Source organism: Pan troglodytes, chromosome 9, assembly GCF_028858775.2.
Source record: "Pan troglodytes isolate AG18354 chromosome 9, NHGRI_mPanTro3-v2.0_pri, whole genome shotgun sequence".
In the NCBI taxonomy this organism is placed as follows: Eukaryota; Metazoa; Chordata; class Mammalia; order Primates; family Hominidae; genus Pan; species Pan troglodytes.
In genome coordinates, this window is record NC_072407.2 from 70,128,523 (window position 1) to 70,150,252 (window position 21,730).

The window sequence follows — 21,730 nt, forward strand, 5'->3', positions numbered from 1 at the left end:
ATGATGAAGCTATGTTCCATCTCAGGAGAGGTGGGGCAGGAAAAAGCATGAGAACCATGACTCTATACAATGTGTTCAATTCTATAGAATTGAAAGAGTTATGTGACTCTTTCAATTAACATTTTGCAGTATATTTTCTTGGCAATATGTTTTCTTCTCAGAGTTATCATGGACCCTAACCTTACTTCTTCCTGATTTCTATGAAAAAAATGAAATCATCCCGTATTTCTTGCTTTTATGGTTTCTTACAGCATTCTTTCTCGAACTCCTGACCTCAGTGATCCACTCGCCTCAGCCTCCCAAAGTGCTGGGATTACAGGTGTGAGCCACTATGCCCGGCCACTTACAGCACTTTCTGAAAACATTTTACAGAACACGTTAAAATGTGAGATCTCAATGCAATGATTTAAAGTATAGCTTATGTGATTATTTAATAAGCACATATGAATTACAAGAATTTAAACAGATAAGTGATTTCTAACATTTTATGGTAGTCTCTAGAGTGTCTTCAATTATCCCAAGGACCAGCCTAAAACAACTTGATCTTTTTGGACATTAATAATTTCAAAATTGAATGACTTGATGAATATCCCTAGGAAACTAGAACTTCTAAAACACTTTAGGCAACACAAGCCAGCAGAAAGACAGGTGAGTGGAAGCCCAGGTTTTAAAAAGGCCTATTTCAGCACCTTCTCAAAATCTATGTCTGATCTAGGGCAACCTGCTGACCCAACACTCCTCAGACTTCCAAGACTAAATAAAATACCTTCCCTCTAAGTATCCCAAAGGTTGACTTGCAAGCAACACTTTTACGGGAAGTGTGCCTTCACTACATCAAGTCAGCACTGCAGAGCTCCCTAAGGTCTCAGGTACCCAGCTAAGACATATGAAAGTATACTGACTGGTAAGGACAAAGAAGAAGGTTTGTTTCTAATTCTGACCAAAATATCAAAATATATATGGTGTCTCCTTAATGTTGGAAGTGATATGAAGGAAGAACTTGATTACTTCAATTAAGTTATCAAGTTGAGGCCCATAAATTTCTAAAATTCCTAAATGTTTGTCATTTTCTACTGAGGAAACAGAAGAAAGGAATCTGATTTGCTTTGGACAAAAAAAATAAGTGATATATTTATTACACAACATTCTGAAATCTTAATCACTGTACCTCTTTAAGCACAGAACAAACTGTAGCTGGTGCTACTTAACAAGCATTACAACTTTCTTTTTTAAAAGCAATTCTTGAATCCAAGAACTAAAAGAAAGAAATTAAAGCTGTAGAGAATGCTCCAACTTCAGAGGTCTCATACTATACCGTGAATCGTGTCTGTCACCTGGAAACCAGAGTGCTCCAGGCACGATCGCATGGACAAGCCTGCAGCAGAGAACACATGCACATACAGCTAAAGTGGTACATTACCCCCAACGCCCTTCACTCCACCCAACATAAAGACATTCCTTCCCAAAGAGGGGTGGGCTGCGGTCAAACCATCGTTCCATGGACCAGAAATCCGCATTGGCTTCATGCTATAAATCCCAAACATTTAATACCAGCAAGACAAAGACACTCTGAATATGTAAAAATTAGACATAGTAGTCTGTGGTTTATTTGGTTATCAAAAGAAGGCACCAAAGCAGGTATGGAAGGACTATTGGTAGTAATTTGGCAACTATCTTGGGAGAGTATCAGCTAAAGAAATATTAGGTTAGACCAAATGGGAACGCACAACACTAGAAAAATGTTTTACTTCTGAGAAGGAAGTTTTGACTGCCTTAGGAACACAGAATTAAACCATACTCAAAAGTATAAGGGAATTTTTTTAAAGCAGAGTGAACAGAACAACTTAAATTCCTAATGATCCTAACACAATGAGGAAAACAGTGGCAATTCATAGAATTCAGTTACCAGGGACATGACTCCTTCAAGGAGTACCAGCAATGCTGGTCTTTGCATGGTGTGACCTTAGTAACATAAAGAAATAGTTTTTAGCAGCTGATTTCTCAGTAGCTGGTAGTTTAATATTAACTATTTATGAGTTATTCCATATTTTATTGTGGCTTAATTTTTAATTAAACTGGGGCTAAGAGAAAATAGGGAGGAAGACATTTGTTTTCTAGATTTAAAAAGGACAGTGTCTCAAATTTGACTCTTTTAAGTTGCTAATACATATCTGCGTTGTGCCTTGATGCCTTTATTATGGTTAGTACTCAAACAAGCACTAATATTAGCCTTCTATTACTCAAAAAACAAACAAAAACAATTTTCCAGACAACATTCAAGAGAGATCTTTGATGTGTATTATAAACGTTCATGCCTGTGAGACCGCTCATAACGGTGAGGCCAAATCTCTCCACTCATGCACAGAAGGAAGTGGCTTAACACAGAGTCACTGTTCTGACAGAGGAAGGGACAAAGCAATCCTCTGAGACTTCCGCCAACTGGCACAGGTTACATTGAATGAACAATACGTACTGACATTTGTGTCTTCCACAATTCATGATAAATAAGCAAACTGGTTATTTGTAATCAGCCAAACTTGCTTCTCTGAAAAGGCTGCTACTGGACGTTGCAGAGCTCATGTTCCTTCCCAGTATCAGAAAGGAAAAAAATCAAGTTACATTTATAGCTAATTTTATACATTTACGCTCTCTTCTAGCAATTCTATCTCTTTCCACAATGCAAAGGCTGAACTATTACTTCTCAAAACTTCTATTAAATTATCCTCCTTTAGTTCAGGGTAGTTTTACAGTTGAGTTTGGTTTTCATAATCTATGTAGCTAATGAAAATAACCTCATTTCCATTAAAATTAAAGACAGTCTATGTAAAACAGACGCTAAATTATACTCACATGCATTATTTTAAGATCAGACCAATATTTTTATGTTTAATAATTTCCTACAAATAATATCGTATAGTTGTGTGTGTCTTATCTTGTTCATATTTTCAAAAGGACCCATTCTTGACCTTGCCAAACACAGGAATTTTCATAAGCACCCTAAAACTAACACAAATCCTAAACAAAAACTCCAGGATACAGTCAGGAAGTTTGTTTCCGTCTCATCTTAGATAGAAATAGGGGCTAGAAGAGACAGATGTTTGTGGGACAGAAGCTGTGGAGCTGAACCCAATCAGAAAGTTTCACCTTGGCTTTCTGGCACTTAACCCTTAGAGAACTGTACCAAAGAGCAGTCATTTCAGTGTCACTATGGAAATAAAGGAAATCAGACATCTTATAATGCCAAGATGAAGAAAAATGAGAAAGTTGAGAATCATCTAGTTATTTTAAACCAAGTCACCTGTAAATCATTTGCTGATCAAAGAACGTGTAAAATGTTACCACCTCTGATTCTCACAGAGGTAAAATGTTCAAAAGCCAAAAACAAGGAAGAGAAATGGAAAGAAGGGACATACTAAACTAAATCTGTCATATAATTAAGGAAAAATGCAAAATACTCTGAAAAAATACATAGACCTATTATTTGTACAGTAGACTTCAATTAACATTTTTCAAAGAAGGAGTGAATTCTAACCCATCTTAAAGGACATTATAGCTGCATTTATAAAGTTGGCTTGGGAGATACCAGTTATATTGTGTAAGTACACATACATGTATAGGATATGTGTATGCTTTCCTATACGGTAGAGCAAAAAGAAGGAAAGCAGAAGACTTGAGTCATACTATATTTAATTCTCTCTTTAACCATGATGTGATTTATTATTGGGGGCTCTGTATTTGCTCAGCCACATCTCTCAATTAATGCAAATCTTGACAATTTTTTATCAATCCTGACAATTTATCATAAATTCTGGCTTTTTTTGTTGTGATAGGAACAAAACCCTCATTGTAGACCATAAATATCTCCTTCCATTATAGGCCAGATTCATTCTAAAGAGCTGGCTATACATCAGCAATTTCATCACAGCTAGATCACAGCAAAAATAAATAATAGAAACTTTAAAGCTGATTTGAAAATATTTGAAAAGGAATTTAAAATCCTCGGCACAGTGTGTGGCAGCTCAGCTTCTAAAGCACACAGCAGCTGTTGCCTGGCTCGCATCTTAGAAGCTTCTAAGCCTGTTCTCTACTTTGCTTCTTTTGTACCATAGCCATCTTTTGGAGTTCTTGATTTTGGTTCCCCTCCTCATGTTGTCACAGTACTCCCAATGACCAACAGTCTCCAATGGCCATTAATATCTGAAACTCTTAACTGGCAACAAGTATGACTGCTAAACTCTGCAGAGCTAGGAAACCAAATATACTTAACTCTGAGACTCTAGGCTTCATGGTTTCCTAAGTTTAAACTACAACCAAAAAAGTGTGTTTGAACTAAGGACTCGACCAACTGAATAATTATATTGAAAATATAGATTCCCACCTAAGAAGCAAAGAAATAGTTTTTTTCTAACAAAAATCAGTTTGTTGTCTATGTCAACTGTCAGATTGTTAGAGGTATGCTTATTATCCGTATAGAAAACTACTAATTTCCCATCCAGTTTTTTGGGGGGTTTTTTTTGTTTGTTTTTTTTTTTGAGACGGGGTCTCTCTCTGTCCCCCAGGCTGCAGTGCAGTGGCATGATCTTGGCTCACTGCAATCTCCACCTCCTGGGCTTAAGAGATCTTCCCACCTCAGCCTCCTAAGTTGCTGGGACCACAGGCACATGCCACCATGCCCAGCTATTTTTTTATAGAGACAGGGTTTTGCCATGTTGCCCAGGCTGGTTTCAAACTCCTGGACTCAAGCAATCCACCTGCCTTGGCCTCCCAAAGTGTTGGAATTACAGGAGTGAGCCACCATGACCAGCCCTAATTTCCCTTTCTATCCAAGGTGCTTTCAAGTATGGTTTCCACCTTACATCAGTAGATATAGCTTCAGGAATGGAAACTCATTTAACATTTGCCTAATAAAAATATAACTGAGAAGCTAAATGTAGGGTACCTCCCCCCAAATTGGAATTATATGTAAAACATACTCCATTCTATTAGTTTGGTAAGAGCTAATTACATTTTAAGTGGCTTAAATTATTCTTTTTATTTTTCTTAGTTACTTAATAGTCTTTTTTCTTAGAAATAAATCGGGACATAGAATTCTGTTCAAACAAATTTTATTTCCAGACATTTCTACTGTATTTAACTACTGTCAGGTACTACTTCCAGACTGCCAAAATTTCAAAATGGAAAAAAGACTAACAATTGACAATGAATCTTTATTAGAGGAAGGCTAATTGCCAAGTAGTAGGCTATGCTGCAGCTGGCTTTTACTAAGTGACTCATATAATAAACCAGAACATTCTAGAGTTGGGCTGTCCAATACAGTGGCCACGAGCTACATGTGACTATTTTAATTTAAATTAATTTAAATTAAAAACAATTTAAAACTCAGTTCAACAGCCACACTTGCCACATTCCACATATTCGTTAGTGACATGTGGCTGATGACGAGTGTATCAGACAGCACAGATGCAGAACCCTCCATTATTCCCATCACTATAGCACTGTTCTAGAGCACAGGATTAAACTCCCAGGTTAGTCTAGCCCACAGAGGAGCACCTTGTAACACATTTAAAATGCTTCTTAAGTTAGAAATGAAAGCCTCATAAATCAGATTTAAACAATAGTTTTAAATCACATGTAATTTCAGCATCTACTTATTATTGCAAAAGTGTTGTATAAATGCAAAACACAAAAAACAGCAGAAATGGGACTTAATCGTTGCAGAACGTAAACAGTCCTCAAAGAAAAAATGACTATCAAGACATAGCAGGCCAAGCGCAGTGGCTCATGCCTGTAATCCTAGCATTTTGAGAGGACTAGATGGGTGCATCACTTAAGGCCAGGAGTTTGAGACCATCCTGGGAAACACGGTGAAACCCTGCCTCTACAAAAAATACAAAAATTAGCTGGGCGTGGTGGCTCACTCCTGTAGTCCCAGCTACTCAGGAGGCTGAGGTGGGAGGATCACCTGAGCCCAGGAGGTCGAGGCTGCAGTGAGCCATGGTTGTGCCACTACACTACAGCCTGGGTGGCAAAGTGAGATCCTGTCTCAAAAAATAAAGGCACACCAGTAAAAGTGCCAAAATAACGATGAAAGATTTCAAAAACTATACTTTGAAATTGCAACTTGATTAAATTTAAAACCCAAGCTGCATGGTGAACACAAGAATCTTTTCTGCTGGTGTATTAACAGCAAGGGGTCTGTGTTTTCAGCTGGCATCAACTGTTGTCCTAGCTGGATGCCAGCTATCTGCACCTAATGACAAAGTGACCTCAGATATCCTCAGCAAGTGCACACGTGTGTGGAATAGCTACATACCTTCAAACATACTAACTTGTTCCCAGCATTTTTAGATCTTAACCATTTCCACAGCTTGACAGAGTCATGGAAAAGCTATCCAATTAAAGGGTTTCTTCACATTATGACAATTTTTTTAATGAATTAACATCTAGACTGCCAATTTGAACTTTAATATTTCTAAACATATAATCAAATATCATATGGATATGATCTACTTTTTAGATTGAGCTGAAATAGGCCGGTCTTTTAAAAAATTTAGTTTGAAAACTACTCTGCTCTATTTCATTAAGATAAAAATGGGCCCTTCCAAAGAAGATTAAAATGGATATCAGGGCCAGGCGCGGTGGCTCATGCCTGTAATCCCAGCACTTTGTGAGGCCAAGGCGGGCAGGTCACAAGGTCAGGAGATCGAAACCATCCTGGCTAACATGGTGAAACCTCATCTCTACTAAAAATACAAAAATTAGCCAGGCGTGGTGGCGGACACCTGTAGTCCCAGCTACTTGAAAGGCTGAGGCAGGAGAATGGCGTGAACCCAGGAGGCGCAGCTTGCAGTGAGCCGAGATTGCACCACTGCACTCCAGCCTGGGCAACAGAGCAAGACTCCATCTCAAAAAAAAAAAAAAAAAAAAAAAAAAAAAAAAAGCCAGGCACGGTGGCTCACACCTGTAATCCCAGCACTTTGGAGGCCAAGGTGGACGGATCACGAGGTCAGGAGATCGAGACCATCCTGGCTAACACGGTGAAACCCCGTCTCTACTAAAAATACAAAAAGTGAGCCAGGCGTGGTGGCAGGCGCCTGTAGTCCCAGCTACTCAGGAGGCTGAGGCAGGAGAATGGCGTGAACCCGGGAGGCAGAGTTTGCAGTAAGCCGAGATTGCACCACTGCACTCCAGCCTGGGTGACAGAGCAAGACTCCGTCGCAAAAAAAAAAACAAAAAAAAACAAAAAAAAAAACGGGTATCAAAATCCTACCACAGGCCAGGCGTGGTGGCTCACACCCGTAATCCCAGCACCGCGAGAGGGTGAGGCGGGCAGATCACCTGAGGTCACAAGTTTGAGACCAGCCTGGCCAACATGGTGAAACCCTGTCTCTACTAAAAATACAAAAATTAGGCGGGTGTAGTGGCACACCCATAATCCCAGCTACTCGGAAAGCTGAGGCAGGAGAATGGCTTGAACCCGGGAGGCAGAGGCTGCAGTGAGCCGAGATCGTGCCACTGCATTCCAGCCTGAGCTACACAGCCAGACTCCATCTCAGGAAAAAAAAAAAAAATCCTACCACAGAAATACCTCAACCTGGCCGGGTGCAGTGGCTCATGCCTGTAATCCCAGCACTTTGGGGGACCACGGCGGGTGGATCACTTGAGGTCAGGAGTTTGAGACCAGCCTGACCAACATGGTGAAACCCCGTCTCTACTAAAAAAGTACAAAATTAGCCAGGCGTGGTGGCATACATAACGTCAGCTACTTGGGAGGCTTAGGCAGGAGAATCACTTGAACCCGGGAGGCAGAGGTTGCAGTGAGCTGAGATCACGCCATTGCACTCCAGCCTGGGCAACAAGAGTGAAACTCCATCTCAAAAATATATATATCAACCTAATATTTCTACCGTGCTCAATGAAATAAATTCATGACATTAATAATAATAATAATAATAAACCCAGACAAGTTGGGATATCCTATAACTGGATAATTCAATAGGTACTTTAATTAAGAATTAGATTATTTAAGTAATATAAAACTTTAGACAGATTATGACTGTAACAAACAACTCAAAGTTTTAAAGAAATCTCAGAGAAACAGTTATTAAATTCAGCTTCGTTGAGATCATACTTTGTTAACTGGGACTATCCTCTAAAATCTTTTGGATAATGTTATAAAAACAATACCTTCTCCACATTAGAACTTTATAATCTAAATCTGAGCTGAAAATTTTAATCAATATGTAGAACCAAGAATCATCAAGCACTATTGAAGATTTAACCAACATTGTACCTTCTCTGGATGTAAAACTGGGAATACTTGCACTAGTTTACTAATAAATAATAACTAAAAAAAACACGAATTAACTTAGAATGCAAACCAAGCTGTGCAGCCCAATTAAAGTAAAAGTAAAAGCAATATACTCAAATATCTTTAGTAACACCATTAAAGTACTTAAAATCTCTTTCCAAGGTATCTCAGCAAAGAGGATTTAAAATGTTAACAGGATCCCCCCCTCCCAAAGTAGCCTACCAACTCACCATCTGCAAAATCGCTCCATACAGCCGCAGGAGCACTTTCCGAGGCTCATCGCCAAGGGTGGCTGTGGTGTCAGGTAGGGAGCACTGGAACAGCATGTTGCTAAGGCCGCCTCTGTCAGAAATAAGAGGACAGTAAGTATCTTTATTGCAGGTGAGCTAAATCACTCTTCTTGGATAAATATGGATGAAAAGTCAGGGTTACACAAGAACTGTTCTCATCTTATCTCGATTTATTCTCTCAATTTAACTCCGTGAGTCACATTAAAAACAGACAAATTCCCTTTCTGTTTTTCTGCAGTAGAGGTGGGGAAGCATTTTTGAAATTGCCTGTGTGGGCTGGGCACGGTGGCTCACGCCTGTAATCCCAGCACTTTGGGAGGCCGAGGTGGGTAGATCACGAGGTCAAGGAATCTAGACCATCCTGGCTAACACGGTGAAACCCCGTCTCTACTAAAAAAAAATACAAAAAATTAGCCAGGCGTGGTGGCAGGTGCCTGTAGTCCCAGCAACTCAGGAGGCTGAGGCAGGAGAATGGCATGAACCCGGGAGGCGAAGCTTGCAGTGAGCCGAGATGGCACCACTGCACTCCAGCCTGGGCGACAGAGCAAGACTCCGTCTCAAAAAAAAAAAAAAAAATCTTGAGGCAATATTTAAACCTTCTTCTCTAGGGCTTTCCATTTGATATGTATTAATAGTTCCAAGATCTTCTACGCTAGTGTTACTAAAAATCTGTCAACTGATTTTGACTAGGAGCTTGTTCAAAAAACTCCCAACATTAACTGGTTACCACGGCCTTCAGATGAAACAGGAGACCTCAATACTCTAATCACACACCAAGTAAGTAGCTAAGCAAGGAATCAAACCCAGGCATATGGCTCCAGAGTCCCTGCTTGTAACTAACCATGAAGAGTTGTCAAAGAGATAGGAGGCAAAGCTGGAGAGCACCATGTGCCACATTAAAGACGTTACAGAAGGTCGGGCGCAGTGGCTCATGCCTGTAATCCCAGCACTTTGGGAGGCCAAGGCAGGTGGATCACCTGAGGTCGAGAGTTTGACACCAGCCTGGCCAACATGGTGAAAGCCTGTCTCTACTAAAAATATAAATTAGCCGGGTGTGGTGGCACACACCTTGTAATACCAGCTACTTGAGATGCTGAGGCAGAAGAATCGCTTGAACCCAGGAGGCAGAGGTTGCAGTGAGCCATTATCGCGCCACTGTACTCCAGCCTGGGCGACAGAGTGAAACTCCTATCTCAAAAAAAAAAAAAAAAAAAAAAGAAAGAAAAGATAAAAGAAAAATGTCATAGGAGCTGCGTGAGCTGCAAAATCACCTTCCATCAGGACTACTCTCTATAAACCTCTATGACACAATCATCTCCATGTCCTATTATTGCTATAACAAATTACTACAAATTTAGTGGCTTAAAACTGAAAACAGATTCTGATCGAGCTCATTAATTTTTAAAAATAAGGGTAACTAGGTGGAAATGGGGAGTTGGTTTAAGTTTAATGGGTACAGAGTTTCAGTTTGGGAAGATGACAACATTCTGGAGACGGATGGTGGTGATGGCAGCACAACAATGAATGTACTTAATGCCACTAAACTATAAATTTTAAAATTGTTAAAATGGTATTTTTAATGCTGCTTATTTTACCACAATTTTACTTGATTTTATCTATTTATTTATTTTTTTCAGAGAGGGTTTTGCTCTGTTGTCCAGGCTAGAGTACAGTGGCACAATCTCGGCTCACTGCAACCTCCACCACCCAGGTTCAAGCGATTCTCCTGCCTCAGCCTCCCAAGTTGCTGGGATTACAGGTGTATGCCAGCATGCTTAGCTAATTTTTGTATTTTTGGTAGAAACGGAGTTTTGCCATGTTGGCCAGGCTGCTCTGGAACTCCTGACCTCAGGTGATCCACCCATCTCGGCCTCCCAAAGTGCTAGAATTACAGGCACACCATGCCTGACCTTATTTTACCACAGTTTTAATAAAAAAGTATGAAGTACTGATATATACTACAACATGAAACTTAAAAACATTATGCTAAGTGAAAGAAGACAGTCACAAAAAACCACGTTATATGATTCCATTCATATGAACTGTCCAGAACAAGGAAATCTATAAAGTCCATTCGTGGTTGCCAGGAGCTGGGGTGGGAAGAGGTACTTAGGGGTAGGGGATGATAGCTAAAAGTTTCTTTTTGAAAGATGAAAATGTTCTAAAACTGACTGTGGTAACAGCTGCAAGTATCTGTGATTACACTAAAAGCCACTGGACTGTACAATTTAAATGGGTGAATTGTATGGTATGTGAACTATATCTCATTTTTTTCTTACCAAATAAAAAATTTGAATGTGCTTCTAGCACAAACAATTTTTTCCCAGATTTAAGTAAGACATATTTAAGAGGTTTTTTCAAAGGTTACTTAAAATGAAAAACCATCATGAGTCTCTAGGAACAAGACAGCAAGAGTCAGGATCTATTTTCCCAGAAGGTTGTCTACCTTAGTTAAAAAGAACAAAAATAAAAGGGAACCCAAAGTTCTTGTTTTCCCAAAGCAAGCTGTGAAGCAGGCCGACAGCGTGTAGATCAAAGGAACCAAAAGCAGCCTTAACCTTTCTGCTAAACTTGGGGTGGCGCCTCAACTGTGTGGCTTATCAGAATCCCCCTGCCGCGTCTGGTCACAGCCAACATGGGTTTCTGGCTACCAAGCAACAGAACGGGCATTAAAACAGAGTTAAAAGCCCTAGTTTTTCTTCCGGTCACATACTCTGGAAATCTCAGTCAAATGCAAAGGCAAACAGATGAAGTACTGTTCTAAATTGTGTAACCTGATTCAAAGTTTACCCCCGTACTGCTAAAGAAGGAAGGCAGACTAGCTTGGCCAGAAACAAGCTCACAACCTGGAAACCCTTCAACTGCTTTTTATTACCTGTAGCCTCTATTGTTCAATAGGTTTTAGTGAATAAATTGTCAATTATTTTTTAGTGACAGTCAAAATAAATGAAGCAAGGTGACTGGCACCAATAACCCAAACTGTGAGAAATTTACCTAGAAAAAAAGCCAACTACCAATGAATCAAATAATAATATGACCAGGAACAATAAAATGTGGTAGGAAGAAATGCCAGAAATGGTAGCAAAAATGTAACAGTTCAATTTATCATATAATTTGTCAAAAATATCCTCCCAAGTAAAACCCCAGGAGCTCTCAAGGATTTGCAAGAAGTTCTGAAACCACAAACTTTATCACCTGGCATAATAGCTTTATAAGTCATAATTAGATATGAGAGGCATGGGCTGGATGTGGCGGCTCACGCCTGTAATCCTAGCACTTTGGGAGGCTGGGGCGGGCAGATCACTTGAGGTCAGGAGTTCAAGACCAGCCTGGCCAACATGGTGAAACCCTGTCTCTACTAAAAATACAAAAATTAGCCGGGCATGGTGGCACGTGCCTGTAATCCCAGCTACTCAGGAGGCTGAGGCAGGAGAACTACTTGAACCCGAGAGGCGGAGATTGCAGTGAGCCGAGATTGTGCCATTGCACTCCAGCCTGGGGGACAAGAGCGAAACATCATCTCCAATAAATAAATAAATAAATAAAGACAAGAGCGAAACATCATCTCCAATAAATAAATAAATAAATAAATAAATTTAAATATATATATGCACACACACACACATATATATGAGAGGCACAAGATACTCAAGCAAAATCTCAAATACAGTGACAATAACATACTTATTCCACACTCAACACAATGACAGGAAGGAAACAGAAAAAAGCAGGAAGTACCTGCTGGCAGGAATTCTCACCCCTGCCCTCCAGACCCAGTGGTGCACACATCACTAACTGTCAACCCATGATTCCTTAAAACAGAATACTAAGGGAATAACAAGCAGTATAAAGAGGTTCTTTTTTTTTTTTTTTGAGACGGAGTCTCGCTCTGTCGCCCAGGCTGGAGTGCAGTGGCGCGATCTCGGCTCACTGCAAGCTCCGCCTCCCGGGTTCACGCCATTCTCCTGCCTCAGCCTCCCGAGTAGCTGGGACTACAGGCACCCGCTACCACGCCCGGCTAATTTTTTGTATTTTTAGTAGAGACGGGGTTTCACCGTGTTAGCCAGGATGGTCTCGATCTCCTGACCTCGTGATCCGCCCGCCTCGGCCTCCCAAAGTGCTGGGATTACAGGCGTGAGCCACCGCGCCCGGCCCTTTTTTTTTTTGAGACGGAGTCTCACTCTGTCACCCAGGCTGGAGTGCAATGGCGCGATCTCGGCTCACTGCAAGCTCCACCTCCCAGGTTCACACCATTCTCCTGCCTCAGCCTCCCAAGTAGCTGGGACTACAGGCGCCCACCACCACACCGGGCTAATTTTTTTTGTATTTTTAGTAGAGACGGGGTTTCAGCATGTTAGCCAGGATGGTCTCGATCTCCTGACCTCATGATCTACCTGTCTCGGCCTCCCAAAGTGCTGGGATTACAGGCGTGAGCCACCACGCTGGTCCAAAGAGGTTATTTTACATAAATTGTTGAGCAAAAATGAAATGAATCATTTCAGCTTCTCTTGATAGCCAGAAGAACAAGGCAAGAGAAAGAAATAAAAGGCATCCAAATTGGAAATGAAGTTAAATTATCCCTGTTTGCAGACAACATGATCTTACATATAGAAAACCCTAAAGACCCCACCAAAAAACTATGAGAACTAATAAATTCAGTAAGATTGCAGGATACAAAATCAACATACAAAAATCAGTAGCAGTATTATTTCTAAACAGGAGGCTCAGGTGGGAAGATCACTTGAGCCCAGGAGGTCAAGGCTGGAGTGAGCTGTGATCACGCCACTGCATGCCAGCTAATAGCAAATTATCTGGAATGGAAATCAAGAAAACAATCCTGTTTACAATAGCTAACAAAAAAAAAAAAAAAAAGAAAAGAAAAAGAAAGAAATTTAACCAAGGAGGTGAAAGAGCTCTGCAATGAAAACTTTAAAATATTGATCACAGAAACTGAAGACACAAATAAATGGAACAATATCCCATGTTCATGTATTAGAAGAATTAATATTGTTAAAATGTCCATACTGGCCAAGCGCGTGGCTCACGCCTGTAATCCCAACACTTTGGGAGGCTGAGGTGGGCGGATCACCTGAGGCCAGGAGTTCAAGACCAGCCTCGCCAACATGATGAAATCCTGCCTCTACTAAAAATACAAAAATTAGCTGGGCATGGTGGTGGGCGCCTGTAATCCCAGCTACTCGGGAGGCTGAGGCAGGAGAATCGCTTGAACTCAGGAGGCGGAGGTGGCAGTGAGCCAAGATCACGCCACTGCACTCCAGCCTGGGTGACAGAGCAAGACTCTGTCTCAAAAAAAAAAGAAAAAGAAAAAAAAAAGTCCATACTACCCAAAGCAATCTATACATTCAATGCAATCCCTATCAAAATACCAATGACATTCTTCATAGAAATAGGAAAACCAATCCTAAAATTTATATGAAATCACAAAAGACCCCAGTAGCCAAAGCAATCTGGAGCAAAAAGAACAAAGCTAGAGGAATCACACTACCTAACTTCAACATATACTACAAAGTCATAGTAACTAAAACAGCATGGTGTTGGCATAAAAACAGACAGAGACCAATATAACAGAATAAAAGCCCACAAATTAATCCACACTTACAGCTACCTGATTTTCAACAAGTGTCAAGAACACAATAGGGAAAAAGACAGTCTCTTCAATAAACAGTGTTGGGAAAACTGGATATCGCACGCACAAGAATGAAATTAGATCCTTATCTCACACCATATACAAAAATAAACTCAAAATGGATCGAAAACTTAAAGTAAGACCTGAAACTATGAAACTGCCATAAGAAAACATAGGGGAAAAGCTTCATGACCTTGGTCTGAGCCAGGAATTTTTTTTAAAAGACCTCAAAAGCACAGGCAACACAAACAAAAATAAACAAATAGGATTATATCAGACTAAAAAGCTTCTGCACAGCAAAGGAAACAAGAGTGAAGAAACAACCTACAGAATGGAAGAATCTATTTGCAAACTATACATCAGTTAAGGGGATAATATAGAAAATATACAAGGAACTCACAACAAAGAAAGGAAAGAAAACCAATTAAAAAATGGACACCAGCTACTCAAGAGGCTGAGGCAAGAGGATCACTAGAGCCCAGGAAGTCAAGGCTGCACTGTACTTTAGCCTGGATGACAGAGCAAGACCCTGTTTAAAAATATATATATATATATATTTGCCCTAAATGGTGGCGTGTGCCTATATTCCCAGCTTAGGAGGCTGACATAGGAGGATTGTTTGAGCCTAAGAGTTTGAGGCTGAAGTAAGCTATGAATGCACCACTGTACTCCAGCCTGGATGACAGAGCAAGATTCCATCCCTCAATAACAAAAACAAGGCAAAAGACCCAACAGACATTTATCAAAAGACGACAAATAAATGGCCAGAAAGCCACATGTGGTAGGTAGCACGTGCCTGCAGTCCCAACTACTCGGGAGGTTGAGATGGGAGGATCACTTGAGCCTGGGAGGTTGAGGCTGCAAATGAGCTGTGATTGTGCTACTGCACTCCAGCCTGGGTGACAGAGCAAGACCCTGTCTCAGTAAATTTAAAAAAAATAAAATAAATGGCCAACAGGTATATGAAAAAATGCTGACCACCACTAGTCATTATTAGACTGTCTATATCAATGATAAAAGATAACAAACGCTGACAAGGATGTGGAGAAAAGGGAACCCTTACACACTGTTGATGGCAATGTAAGTTAGTACAGATATGAAAAACAGTATGCAGGGTCCTCAGAAAATTAAAAATAGAATTACCATTAAGATCCAGCTCCTGCTCATCAAAGCAAGTTAAAAAAAAAAAAAATCCAGGCTTGGTGCAGTGGCTCATGCATGTAATCCCCGCACTTTGGAAGGCTGAGGCGGGCAGATCACCTGAGGTCGGGAATTCGAGATCAGCCTGGCCAACATGGTGAAACTCTGTCTCTATTAAAAAAACAAAAAAATTAGCCAGGCATGGTGGTGTACATCTGTAATCCCAGCTATTTGTGAGGAGAAAGCACGAGAATCACTTGAACCCGGGAGGCAGAGTTGCAGTGAGCCGAGATCACACCACTGCACTCCAGCCTGGGAGACAGAGCAAGGCTCAGTCTCAAAAAAATAAAAAATAAATAAATTAATTAAATAAAATAAAAAATTAAAAATCCAGCAATCCCATTACTGGTAATACATCCAAAGGAAATGAAATCAGTACATCAGACATCTACACTCTCATGTATATTGCAGCACTAGTCACAAAAGCCATCAATTGATTATAGAATAAATATAAGTGTCCATCAACAGATGAATAAAGAAAATGTGGTATATATACACAGTAGAATCCTATTAAGCCTTATAAAAGCAGGAAATTCTGTCATTTGTGACAATATGGATGAACCTGGAGGACAGTACTTATATTAAGCAAAGTAAGTCAGGCACAGAAACACAGTAACAATGTGATCTCACTTGTGTAGAATCTAAAAAAGTTGATCTCATAGAAGTTGAGAATAGTGCTTACCAGAGGCGAGGGGAGGGAAGGGGAGACAGGGAGAGGTTGGCCAACTGGTACAATATTATAGTCAGATGGAAGGAATAAATTCACCTTATACCTCATAAATAGGACAATTATTATTATTATTATTTTTTGAGACTGAGTTTTGCTCTATCATCCAGGCTGGAGTGCAATGGTGCAATCTCGGCTCACCGCAACCTCCGCCTCTCAGGTTTAAGCGGTTCTCATGCATTAGTCTCCTGAGTAGCTAGGATTACAGGCTCCCGCTACCACGCCCAGCTAATAATTTTTGTATTTTTAGTACAGATAGGGTTGCACCATGTTGGTCAGCTGGTCTCGAACTCCTGACCTCAAGTGATCCAACCGCCTCGGCCTCCCAAAATGCTGGGATAACAGGCGTGAGCCACCGCACCCGACCAATATGTACAATTATTACATGTCAATTATAAACATTATGAATAATGCTCCAATGCTTCAGCACTTACATCAAATACGCAGGTTATAAAATTATAAAATTCTGGCCGGGCACAGTGGCTCACGCCTGGAATCCCAGCACTTTGGGAGGCAAAGATGGGCAGATCATCTGAGGTCAGGAGTTCAAGACCAGCCTGATCAACATGGTGAAACCCTGTCTCTACTAAAAATACAAAATTAGCCAGGCGTGGTGGCACATGCCTGTAATCTCAGCTACTCAGGAGGCTGAGGCAGGAGAATCGCTTGAACCCGGGAGATGGAGGCTGCAGTGAGTTGAGATCGTACCATTGCACTCCAGCCTCGGCGACAGAGTGAAACTCCATCTCAAAAAAAAAAAAGAGATTATTTAATGTCTGTTACATTCTATAGCACTATAAAACAAGAAAAACCCATGCTACATGCTACAGTGATACAACAACTTAGTAGGCTGCCCAAGGTCTTGAAATATGTCATCTCTAGGCCGGACACAGTGGCTCACGCCTGTAATCCCAGCACTTTGGGAGGCTGAGGCGGGTGGATCATGAGGTCAGGAGTTCAAGACCAGCCTGGCAAACACGGTGAAACCCCATCTCTACTAAAAATACAAAAATTAGCTGGGCATGGTGGCGGACACCTGTAGTCCCAGCTACTCAGGAGGCTGAGGCAAGAGAATCGCTTGAACACAGGAGGAGGAGGTTGCAGTGAGCCGAAATCGGGCCACTGTACTCCAGCCTGGGCAGCAGAGTGAGACTCCATCTCAAAAAAAAAAAAAAAAAAAAAGAAAAGAAAAAGAAAGAAATATGCCATCTCTAATGTCAAACATCTACCTATTTTTAATTATTTGGGTTTTTTCCCCTGTCATTTTTAGCAATGGGGATATTTTGGGATTCATGTATGTGAATCTGCTGAATGAATGCTTAGGCAGATGACAAACCTGAGGAACTGTCTGCTCCAACCTGTAACACAAAGATTTCCACCTGATAAATTAAGATAAGAAGTTACCTAAACAACTATATTTTGCTGAAAAGCAAAAAAGCCACTGAAAGCTCTGCAAACTGTCTACAAGTCACAGGGTACCCAGTCCAGCACATACAGGGCTTAGTCCCCAAGGCTGAGGGCCTGGACCTAGGAGAAAATAGAGCAGGCAGTTCCATGACTATCATCTAAAAGTCAAAATGACTAGAAAGAAAAAAAAATCACGACACAACCAGTGTCTCAACAGAGAAATGATCTTTAAGCCATAGGGCTGGCTACATGGAAAAGAGAATACAGCATAATATCAAAACAGCTACTGAATTTAGAGCACAAGGAAAATAAGAAAAAAAGCAGATTTTTGAAAAATTTCTTCTAACCATCTAAAATTCAAATTGCAGCTATGGCTCAGGTGAAAAAAACAGTGCTGCAGTAAAACATCAGCACCTCTACAGAGTAATCAGGACGGTATTAACCCCCATCTCTCTGAAAACAAGAAAAGCCAGGAGGTACCATTAAAAGAACAGGCTAGGCCAGGCACAGTGGCTAACACCTATAATCAATCTCAACACTTCAGGAGGTCAAGGTGAAAGGATTGCTTCAGCCCAAGAGCTGGAGACCAGCCTAGGCAACATAACCAGACTCGATCTCTACAATTTTTTTTTTTTAATTGGCCAGGCATGGTGGCATTGAGCCTGTGGTCCCAGGTACTTGGGAAGTTGAGGTGGGATGACTGCTTGAGCCTGGAAGGTTGGGGCTGCAGTGAGCCGTGATCACGTCACTGCACTCCAACCTGGGCAACACAAAAACCCTGCCTCCAAAAAAAAAAAAGACCAGTCCAGCCCAGGTGGAGTGCTGGCTCTGCACAAAATAGCTGTGCAGACCTTGGGCAGGCCTCCAAGTCTGTTTTCACACCATAAAACAATGTAGCAGTATCTAACAGAAGTTTCTGCGAAAATTACATGAGATCATATGAGCTGTTCACTTATCAGCACCAATTGCAAAGCAAAGGTTAATGTTTAAGAGGATGCCAGAAGGAAGAAAGGATAAAGCTCAGTCTTAAGAATTCTACTCCAGCACGGCTCAGCCTTGACGCTTTGTATCTGGGGCCAGGTCATTCTTTGCTGAGGGGCAAAGCTGCCCTGTGTACTGCAGGAATGTTTAGCAGCAACACTGCCCTCTATTCACTAGATGCCAGCTGTACTACCACCAACATGGTAACAATAAAGAACATGTTCGGCCGGGCATGGTGGATCATACCTGTAATCCCAGCACTTTGGGAGGCCGAGGTGGGTGGATCACGAGATCAGGAGTTCAAGACCAGCCTGGCCAACATGGTGAAACCCCGTCTCTACTAAAAATACAAAAATTAGCCGGGCGCAGTGGCAGGCACCTGTAATCCCAGCTACTTGGGAGGCTTAGGCAGGAGAATCGCTTGAACCTGAGCAGCAGTGATTTCAGTGAGTCAAGATTGAGCCACTGCACTCCAACCTGGGCGATAGAGTGAGACTCTGTCTCAAAAAAAAAATGTTCAAACATTACCAAATGGCGAGATGCGGGTACAAAACCACCCCACTATTCCTCTACTTTTTTTATCATTCTTTCTGCAGTTTTTACCTATTTTTCCTTCCCCAAAATTTGAACACCAATTTGTTCTCTAACTTGATTCCCAACTTATAATCTTTTCCTTCCTCTATTCAAAATAATTTCTTCCTCCTGATTTGCCTATTTCAGTTAACAGTAGTGCCTTTTTCCCACTCACCCAGGCTCAAAATCTTCCTCGTTTCCAATGGCCTGGTCCTCTCCCTATCTCCCAAATTCTCTCCTCCTTTCCATTCTCAATGCTCCTGCCCAAATGTATATCCTCCCCCAACCCCCACTACAGCAGCCTCCTCTCTGGTCTCCCAGCTTCTTGATCCCTCTCTCCTCTATGCTATCCCCTAGGCCACCTTAGAAAGTGTTTCTAAAATACAAATTTCAAGCCGCCACTGTCCTTAGCACAGTCCTTGGAACACAGCATGCCTCTGCCTACCCTTCCCACCTAGGAGGTCCTTCCACCAGGCATGGTCAGAAGTACCCCCTCCCACTTTCTCATAAAGTGCTTGCATCCCTTCTAGCCCACGCTGACTCCCAGTCAATACTCGACAAAAAGAGTACTAGGCACATTAAGATGTGTAAATACATCATGAAAGACATGGAAATTACGATCTCATTGTGGAAAACTAAAGATAAGGGCTGTGCCCCACCACGCAGCAGAACGAGGAGATTCCCTGCCACTGACAGAGAATGGAGAGATCCCGGAAGGACGCTAGACAGGCTGACGGGGCTCCACTGGAGGGGAAAACAGGAAGGAGAACGTGGGCATCACTGAAAGCAATATATGACAGATAACAGAAGAAGTGCTTTTATTATTATTATTATCTAAATTCTACTCCTAGCTGGGTGCAGTGGCACACACCTGTAGTCCCAACTAATGAGGAGGGTGAGGTGGGATGATCGCTTGAGCCCAGGAATTCCAGGCTGCAGTGAGCTATGATCCCACAAATGCACTCCAGCCTGGGCAACAGAGCAAGACCCTGTCTCAAAAAGAAAGAAAAGAAATACCACTCAAACTTCTGGTTTCCAGTCCAGCATGTGTAAGAAGCTTAGAAGTCGCCACCTGATCCTAACAACATGTAAAAAGCTGAATGAACTGAAAAATCAACTCTTAAAGAAATAAGGTGGCTGGGCGCAGAGGCTCACGCCTGTAATCCCCGCACTTTGGGAGGCCAAGGCGGGAGGATCACGAGGTCAGGAGATCGAGACCATCCTGGCTAACACGGTGAAACTCCGTCTCTACTAAAAATACAAAAAATTAGCCTGGCGTGGTGGCGGGCGCCTGTAGTCCCAGCTACTTGGGAGGCTGAGGCAAGAGAATGGCGTGAACCTGGGAGGCGGAGCTTGCAGTGAGCCAAGATCATGCCACTGCACTCCAGCCTGGGTGATCGCAAGGCTCTGTCTCAAAAAAAAAGAAATGAGGTTAAGGGGGAAACTGCTGCCGCCCAAATTGGACAGACAGACCGGCAGATACAGAGAATCACAGTTTACTGGAGCAAAATCCTCCACCAAATCAGCACTAGGGTAGGAAAACCTTAACTATAACTAACAAATTGCCGGAGGCTCAGTGTGGACAACTGTGAGAGTTTAAAACTCCAGGAGACCCAATTACTGGGAAGCCCCATTCTTTGACGAGTTTTACCTCCAGGAGCTCTACGAGTTCCTTACAGTGAAAACTGAGGGGGAAAAAATCCCTTCATGCTTCCAGCAGAGGGAGGGGCAAAGAAACCTTTCTTTTTTTCTTTTCCTTTTTTTTTTTTTTTTTTTTTTTTTTTGAGACAGAGTCTTGCTCTGTCCCCCAGGCAGGAGTGCAGTGGCGCGATCTCGGCTCACGGCAAGCTCCACCTCCCAGGTTCACACCATTCTCCTGCCTCAGCCTCCCGAGTAGCTGGGACTACAGGCGCCTGCCACCACACTGGGCTAATTTTTTGTATTTTTAGTAGAGACGGAGTTTCACCGTGTTAGCCAGGATGGTCTCGATCTCCTGACCTCGTGATCCTCCCACCTCAGGCTCCCAAAGTGCTGGGATTACAGGCGTGAGCCACCGAGCCCGGCCTCTTTTATATTTTTAAATACGCCAGAACATTCTGTTCTTAACAAGGTCTGCCCTCAGGAGAAATTATTTTGCCAGCGCCTAACCTGTTGGGATTTTCTCAGAGCCTAAACTTCCTGAGAGAGGGCAAATACACAATTCCAGCCCCCTCTGGCCATTTTGTCCCACCTAAGCGGGGAGGAGAACTAAGAAAAATGGGTAAAGTTCACAGTCTAGGTGCACAGCCTCACCAAAAGACTGAGACCTCACCATAGGACTATAGGTTAAACATTCAAAAATCAACAATAGGCTGGATGTGGTGGCTCGTGCCTGTAATTCCAGCACCTGGGGAGGCCAAGGCAGGTGGACCACTTGAGGTCAGGAGTTCAAGACCAGCCTGGCCAACATGGTGAAACCCTGTCTGTACTGAAAATACAAAAATTAGCTGAATGTGATGGTGCACACCTGTAATCCCAGCTACTCGGGTGACTGAGGCACGAGAATTGCTTGAATCCAGGGAGTAGAGGTTGCAGTGAGCCGAGGTCACGCCACT

At 41.9% G+C, this 21,730-nt stretch overlaps 1 protein-coding gene across 17 annotated transcripts in view; it reads right to left on the bottom strand.

Annotated features, from left to right (window-relative positions):
* CHKA (choline kinase alpha) overlaps positions 1–21,730 on the bottom strand; it is a 67,940-nt gene that overhangs the window by 34,346 nt on the left and 11,864 nt on the right. For all 17 annotated transcript variants that reach the window (XR_008537794.2, XR_010147091.1, XR_001707043.4 and 14 more), the window contains 1 exon segment: positions 8,542–8,653. Coding sequence is in view for 9 of the 17 variants with exons in the window: in XM_054661121.2 (XP_054517096.1) it covers positions 8,542–8,653 (112 nt within the window). In the remaining 8 variants the exon portion in view is untranslated.